The 8,482-nt window shown below is 47.3% G+C and overlaps 1 protein-coding gene across 1 annotated transcript in view; it reads right to left on the bottom strand.

Annotated features, from left to right (window-relative positions):
- LOC104657536 (putative uncharacterized protein C10orf88-like) overlaps positions 1-242 on the bottom strand; it is a 17,156-nt gene extending 16,914 nt beyond the window's left edge. Inside the window, exon 1 of the mRNA XM_030941094.1 lies at positions 228-242. Within this exon, the coding sequence (XP_030796954.1) occupies positions 228-230 (3 nt within the window). The 5' untranslated portion in view covers positions 231-242. The remainder of the gene's footprint in view (positions 1-227) is intronic.
- Positions 243-8,482: the final 8,240 nt, after the last annotated feature.

Raw genomic sequence — 8,482 nt, 5'->3', positions numbered from 1 at the left:
CTTCCTTCCTTCCTTCCTTCCTTCCTTCTTCCTTCCTTCCTTCCTTCTTTCCTTGTCTCACTCTGTCACCCAAGCTGGAGTACAGTGGCACGATCTTGGCTCACTGCAACCTCCACCTCCCAGGTTCAAGCAATTCTCCTGTCTCAGCCTCCTGAGTAGCTGGGATTACAGTCATGCACCACCACACCTGGCTGATTTTTGCATTTGTAGTGGAGACAGGGTTTCACCATGTTAGCCAGGCTGGTCTCAAACTCCTCATCTCAGGTGATCCATCCACCTTGGCCTCCCAAAATGCTGGATTACCACTGTACCCGGCCTATTGCCATCTCTTTAAAGAGATGCTACGTACTGCATGGCCTTGTGCCTCAGTTTCCCCATCTGTAAATAGGGCTAATACCCTACCTCATAGGATTAAAGAGTGGATCTGTGCAGTTTGGGATCATGAAAAAGTGCTGGAGATGGATGGTGGCAATGATTGCACAATAATGTGAATGATCTTAATGAACAAACAGTACACTTAAAAATGACCAATATGGGCCAGGTGTGCTGGCTCACACCTGTAATTCCAGCACTTTAGGAGGTTGAAGCAGGTAGATCCCTTGAGGTAAAGAGTTCAAGACCAGCCTGGCAAACATGGTGAAACCCTGACTCTACTAAAAATACAAAAATTAGCCGGGCGTGGTGCTGGGCACCTGTAATCTCAGCAACTTGGGAGGCTAAGGCAGGAGAATTGCATGAACCTGGAAGGCGGAGGTTGCAGTGAGCTGAGATGATGCCACTGCACTCCAGCCTGGGCAATGGAGCCAGATTCTGTCTCAAAAAAAAAAAAAAAAAAAGACCAATATGGTACACTTTATGTTATATTCCTTTGACCACAGAATTTAAAAAGACTGGATGTGTGTACGGTGCCTAGAACTGCATCTGGCATGCAGCAAGCATTCAATAAATGCAAGTCGTCTCCATAATGAAGACTGGGAACCAGATGGTAATGCTGAGCTAAGTAATGTTCGTGCTGTGTGAGGTTGTGTATACTTGGATTCCACTGGGTATGTGCGCTGTCAGTCCCTACTTTATGACACGCACATCAATTGCTGAAAGCAGAGTCTGTCTGCCTGTGTATTCTAGAGCAGGGATTTTGTGTAATGATGAGGAGGGGAAATTGGGTGGGCACCGGGGTTTTCCTCTGCACTGAAAGGAGCCATCGATGAAAGGAATATGCTTGAATTCTTCTTCCTTGATGATACCCAGGTGGATAAAATAGGACTTGCAGCTCCCCCAGTCCCACTCCCACAGTGAAAACCAGTTAGAAACAACCAGCCCCAGAGGGCACTAAATGATGAGCTGGGACTAGGGGGTGACTGGCAAGGTCCTTGCTTGATCTCTTCTAATACTATGAGCAAATAGTTTCCTTTAGAGATGATTAAGAACATTACTGTTGCATAATTAATTGCCTTAAAACCAACCGTTCCACTTCATTGATTTGCTATTTTTAGCAAGATTTTCCACAGTCTCTGTTTTGTTTCCAAAATAATTGAGTTACAGCTAAATTAATAAGAAGTGATCATGTCATTGCTTTAAAAGGCTTACGTCTTCTCAGGAAGCACGCAGCCCTCAACCCAGTCCTTTGTAGCAGAGTCGGGACTAGCAGGGCGGGCAATAGAGTTATGTAAGACTTCTCTTCAAGTAAAACTTTATCTCTGAGTTTTAAAAACGTTGTAAAGAAATGTTGATGGGGAAAGCCAGTTGAAGTCCCAGCCTGGATGTATCATTCTCCAAAGAAAAGAGCCCCAGTGCCTGGAAACTGACAGAAACGAAAGGCAGGGCTGTGAGGAGAGCACCACAATTTAAGCAGGCTTTGCTAAAAATCACAGTGCATGCTGCAAAGCGGCCGCTCACATTTCAGTCTCAGAGTTTTGCTATAGTCTGTAATTCTCCGTTTGAAGAGTCGGGCCGTAACTTAATTCTGTAAATCAGAGCGTTCCTCAAAAAGAAGCTTGGGGGGGCTCTGCTGAGCCTTTTCTTGGCAGCCTGGCTTGGAAGTGGTGAGTGCCTTTTCCCCTCGTCAAAGCCATAAAGACTAAGCTGAGAGATGAGAAATTTTAGCCTATGTAAAAGAAATTCAGTCCGTATGGGTTGCCTGACAAGACCCAGGGTGCGCTGGAGATTTAAAAATGTGATGATCACACTTTGTTTGGGACGTGAAAGCAGGAAAGTGGAGGGGAACTGGATAATTATTTAGCAAGCGAAGGCATGTGCAAAGCACGGATCTGAAAGACATTCTGTAAACACATTTTTACAAGCAGCATACTGAACTGACTCATTTGGGGTGGGGGGACTTGGCTGTAAGAGATTCTGTTATAGATAAAACCTCTTCTACTGCAGCATGCTGGCTACCCACAATTGGCAGGGCAAGCAGAAGGGTTGAGAGGCACTCAGATGGGTCTTGGGAGAAAATGGATAACGTGGTCAAAACTGGAGAGACTGACTGGTGGCTCAAGAGCATTAAGACAGGTAGAAGCAGGCAGAGTGAGGGGAAGGAGGGCTTGGTGTCACACAGGCAGTGGTGTGCTGACAAATGTTTAACAACTGGTTTTCTAAGAAATGTTTCAAAAAGCCCTGATTTGTAGTGTTTGCCAATTTCCATGGTGTAAATACTCCCAAAATGGCTAATTTCAGCTATCCATGTGTCCTCCCTAAACATGGCCTTGGCAAGAGGTGTACACAGTAGGCTCCTGCGAACCAGGAGAGCTGGCTCCAGCTCAGAGATGAGATAAATAGTGATTTTCCAGGATTTAAGGGAGAAACAAAAATGCTTTGGAAAAAGGACCTGAATGGGGAAACGTATCAGGTGTAAATTAGGCTGAGTTATTTAGCAGGGGGGTGGGGTGCCACCCATCATTCTTCACTGGAGGTGTGACTGGAGGTAAGACATTTCATTCAGCAGGGATGTTTGGGGGTCTTTTTGAGAGTTCTTGCATCTTGACGGGGAAAGTTAGGTCATTGTCAGTTCCTCCCAATGGTAAGCAACGTGACAGACATTGAGAACAATGACATTCAGCAAATGTGTACCTGAGAGCCATGGTATCCCACCCACTGTGCCAGGAACGGCATCTGTCTCTAAATAACAGAGTCTCTAGGAACAGACATATAAACAAGTAATTAGGCTGCGTGCGGTGGCTCACGCCTGTAATCCCAGCACTTTGGGAGGCCAAGGTGGGAACATCACTTGAGGTCAGGAGTTTGAGACCAGCCTGGCCAACACGGTGAAACCCTACCTTCACTAAAAATACAAAAATTAGCCAGGCATGGTGGTGTGCACCTGTAATCCCAGCTACTTGGGAGACTGAGGCTGGAGAATCGCTTGCACCTGGGAAGCGGAGGTTGCAGTGAGCTGAGATCACCCCATTGCACTCTGCACTCCAGCCTAGGCAAGAGAGTGAGACTCTGTCTCTAAATAAATAAACAAAAAAGTAATTATACTATGATAGAGACAGGAATGGGAGAAGTTTATTCTGACCGGGATGTACCAACAGTCAGGATGAACCAGTGATCTCTGAAACCAACACGCCGAAAGAAGATGAGGGATCTGAAAGTATGTTGTTGGTATCACCGAAACTAGGATGCTAACCACCATTCCTAGTGTAAGAATCTACAAGGTGGCCCGGCGCAGTGGCTCATGTCTGTAATCCCAGCACTTTGGGACGCTGAGGCGAGCGGAGCACCTGAGGTTAGGAGTTCAAGAGCAGCCTGGCCAACATGGTGAAACCCTGTCTCTACAAAAATACAAAAATTAGCCGGGGACAATGGTGGGTGCCTGTAATTCCAGCTACTTGGGAGGCTGAGGCGGGAGAATCACTTGAACCCAGGAGGCAGAGGTTGCAGTGAGCTAAGATCGAGATTGCAGCATTGCACTCTAGTCTAGGTGACAGAGTGAGACTCCATCTCAAAAAAGAAAAGAAAAGAAAAGAGTCTACATGTTGACAACTTCTTCAGTGCAAGAGAATCCAGGCCTGAAGGAGACACATTGTTAGTCATCACACGCTATTGTGTGGCATAGGGCCATCTCAGAGAGGTTTTTTAAGCTCTCTGAAGTTCGCTGCCATCCTTTGTAAATTAGGATCTTTCAGAACCTTGGTGGGGCTTAGAGGCCACCTCCTCAGAGCTCTTTTCTGCAGTGTCATGGAGACAACAGCTGGGAGCTTAGCTCCCCAAGTGGGACGCAGAGCCTGGGACCAAAACCAGTGTGAACCTGAAGCAATGTTCTGCTAATAGGCAGTGTGACTTTGGGTCACTCAGCCTGTTCAGGTTCACCAGCTTCATATGTCAAATAAATATGTTGGATTTGATGATCTCTAAGCATCTCCTCTATTAAATAATAATATCCAGGGTACCCACAACCCTTGCTTGTTGGGCCAGATCTGGTTTATACCTGCTATTCTGTTACGATTTTTTTTTTTTTTTTTGAGACAGTCTCACTTTGTTGCCCAGGCTGGAGTGCAGTGGCATGATCTTGGCTCACTGCAACCTCTGCGTCCCTGGTTCAAGCGATTCTCCTGCCTCAACCTCCTAAGTAGCTGGGGTTACAGGCACACACTACCATGTCTGGCTAATTTTTTATATTTTTAGTGGAGACAGGGTTTCATCATGTTGGCCAGGCTGGTCTCAAACTCCTGACTGCAGGTGATCCACCTGCCTCGGCCTCCCAAAGTGCTGGGATTACAGACGTGAGTCACTGTGCCTGGCCCTGGCATCATTATTGTAGCCCCCTATTCACTATCAAAAGTGTCCCTGTTGGCAATCATGTATATAGTCACCTTCAACAACTAACATGTTTAAAGTACTTCCTCCTTGTCAGTTCCAGTGCTTTATCAATATGATTTTATTTAATCACTTCAGCTTATGAAGACGTGTTTAGACAACTTCAGGCCCCACAGACAGAGCTGATACTCACACCCAGATTCTAGAATCTGTCTGAAGCCAACGTCTGAATCCCTCTTAGCCACTATGCTTTGCCCCCTCTGTGTTGTTTGGTCACTCTACAAATATTTATAGAGTGTCTGCTATTCTATTCTAGTCCTGTGGTTCAGAAGAGGTTTCCATAAACAAGTTAAAAAAACTCTGCCTATGAAGCTGGCTATTGCTAAGAAGCAAAAAGCATTATTAATTAGGTTCATGCCCACGCACACCCTGGAAGGCTTTCATGCATGTGTGGAGCATACGAGGCACACGAGGCATCAAGGGACACTCGCAGCAAATGAGCTTTGCCTTTTCAACTCGATGCATTGGGGAGGCCCAAATAATCTGAAACATTAGCTTAAGTAAAGCACAAATTAAGTAGGTGTGTTGGGTGCAGGGCATGTTTCAGCTTGATAATTGTGCTTTATTCTGCACAGATGTGGGTCAGATTCCCAGAGATGCCCAATACTATGCCAAAGAAAGTCGGGAGACTCGCGAGGGACTTAAAGAGACAGCACAGCTTTTCCAGGTACAACTGATTTGCTCCACACAGGGACTCTGAGATAAAGAAACCAAACAAAGATCCAGTAGGAGGGTGTGAGTGAATGGTGGGAGAGGTAGGTTCTGTGTTCACCTGTGGTCATTTAAGCAGAGTTCCCTGTGTGCTGGGTGCTGTTCTAGTTACTGATTTTGAGTGATATTTATACAAGCCTATTTTCTCATGACTCCTGATCATTGTGCTTTATTCTACTATTGCAGCTTCATAGATGCCTCCTGGAATCCCTACTGCTATTGGCCATGGCTGACGGTTTTGTTTGTTTGTTTTTTGAGATGGAGTCTCACTCTGTCAGCAGGCTGGAGTGCAATGGCGTGATCTCGGCTCACTGCAACCTCCATCTCCCAGGTTCAAGCGATTCTTCTGCCTCAGTCTCCTGACTAGCTGAGATTACAGGCACGCGCTACCACACCCAGCTAATTTTTGTATTTTTAGTAGAGAAGGGGTTTCACCATGTTGGCCAGGATGGTCTCGATCTTCTGACCTTGTGATGGGCCCGCCTCGGCCTCCCAAAGTGCTGGGATTACAGGCATGAGCCACCATGCCTGGCCAACTCTTTTTTTTTTTTTTTTAAGATGGAATTTCACTCTTGTTGCCCAGGTTGGAGTGCAATGGTACAGTCTCAGCTCACAGCAACCTCTGTCTCCTGGGTTCAAGCGATTCTCCTGCCTCAGCCTCCAGAGTTGCTGGGATTATAGGCATGTGCCACCATGTGTGGCTAGTTTTTGTATTTTTAGTAGAGGCGGGGTTTAACCATGTTGGCCAGGCTGGGCTCGAACTCCTGACCTCAGGTGATCCACCTACTTGGCCTCCCAAAGTGCTGGTTTTACAGACATGAGCCACTGTGCCCGGCCCATGGCTGACTCCTAATCAGCTTCCCTCAGCTAAGGGTTCCCTCTGTCTATTTCAAGGCTGGGTAAACTCCAGGCTGCTAGATTGGACGTGCTCATTATATTAACGGCGTCTGTTTCCTCTGACCAGCACCATGATACCACAAGGAAAGCAGGCAGACAATGTTGGCTTGGTGCACAGATGGGACCACCAGGGCCGGGGAGGGTGATGCTTATTAGGGTTTAGCTGAAGCTCAAGTGCCATCAGTTCCAAACACCTGTGCTTTCCACAGCATGCTGAGACCTGAGGGCTGAGTGCAGCTCTTTGGAACTTAGGAAGAAAGAAGTGGGAGCAAGGTGGGCAAAGGGGCTGGGTGCAGAGATCCATCTCATGGCTTCTGGTCCACTCCATCGCAAAACCAGCTTCATCATAGAGCTGTCTTATCTCTGCCACCACACATACCTAGCTAAGAGATACTTCTTTTTTTTTTTTTTTTTTTTTTTTTTTGATGGCAAAGGCAGATGCCTTAGCTTAAGTTTTCTGGCATCCCTGGCAGCTGATTGAGACACCTCTGAGCTCTACTGCAGCTCCTGCTAAAGCCACTTGCTTGGGTTTGCAGGGTACAGCTATGCAGCTGCTCATGGGTCTGGGCAGGCTTCTCCAACCTCAGAAGTTCTGCAGGTCTTTGCAGGCTCCCTCCCCAGCTTCCCTCGGGTGCTATCCTTGGGGAAGGGGCTATCATCATCGTCTGGGGCTTGGCAAGGAGTAGTCCATGTTCTGTGGACCCACACTGTAGAAAGCATGGCCCTGCATCACCTGGGAACCGGTAGACATACAGAATCTCAGGTCCCACACCAGAACTACTGAGTCAGCTTCCGCATTTCCACAAGGTCCCCAAGTGCTCCGTGCACGCACTGAAGTATGAATGGAGTCCTGCTTTGGGATGTGGCTGCCCACCTGCAGAAGATTAGGGTCCAAGACCAAGAAGGATGAGGCCCCTCATCTACTCTCTACTTCCATTACTTTACATTTGTTTCTGCTTTTGCTGCAATTAATAATTGTCTTATTTGTTTGTTTATTGTCTATCTCCCCCAGAATATAAATCATATGGGGGCAAAGATATTTTCTCAGTCAGTGCTGAATTATTAGTGTCTTGCCCATAGCTCTGCACAAGGTAGGCATTCAAAAAATATTAGTAGGTTGGCTGGTGGGTTGGATAAATGTGTGAATGAAGGAATGAAGATAGAGAAAGGGGAAGAAGGAGGGACATAGGTAGGCGCTTTGGCTGACAAGTTGGCTGCCCTCTTGTTCAGGTCCTTAGAGACAACTCTTGTCATTCTCACTCCCCTGTGAATGTGTTAGCCCAGGTGCAAGGCTGCCATCAGTAGCAATGTGACTGGGTGGGATACAGAGTTGTTGCAAGAAATCTCCAGTCGCCAGCACTGTGATTAAAGAATGTGATTGTCACATTTATTTCAGTAGGGAAACTCCTCTGTAAATGGAATCTGATGCAGAAACCCGATCTAGAGGTTTTGTATCCAGGGTATTCATTGCTCTCGGGTTCCAGATCAGGGGACACTGACATGCCCAGCTCAGGCCTCCCAACCACAGGTGCCCTCAAGGGGATAGAGTCTTCCTCCTGGGCCACTCTGGGCACTTGCTCTGGCATCCCTTTCCCTCCATCCTTCTTGTTCTGTGCTCACCTTTTTTAGATTGCACACACAAAAGCCCTTCTGTGTCTCCTCTTTCGTGATGGGGCTTGATGGTTCATCAGAGTAATGCCAAAGCCAGTCATGTTCCTGCAACAGGGCCAGCGTGATAGTACTGGGCACAGCACCCTGAGTCCTCCCCGGAGCCCAGCAACCTTCCCCAGCCCACACAAGACTTTTTATCCTGCTAAACAGATAACAGCAGAAGGATCCCTAGAGCAACAGTGTGGCTTGGGGACCAGAGCCGCCTCCCTAAGGCCAACCCCTCTCCAGCTGCCTCCTTGTTGCTCCTGAAGAATTACTCAATGACAGACCTTGGTCAATAAATCCCTCCTACCCAATTTCACAGATGGAAAAACTGAAGCCAGAGAGGAGCAGTGACCTGCCTTTGGCCCCCCAGTGGCTGAGCTGGGGTGACGTTGCATCCCCT

Source organism: Rhinopithecus roxellana, chromosome 11 (genome assembly GCF_007565055.1).
Source record: "Rhinopithecus roxellana isolate Shanxi Qingling chromosome 11, ASM756505v1, whole genome shotgun sequence".
Lineage (NCBI taxonomy): Eukaryota > Metazoa > Chordata > Mammalia > Primates > Cercopithecidae > Rhinopithecus > Rhinopithecus roxellana.
This window is presented reverse-complemented; position numbering and strand designations above follow the sequence as displayed.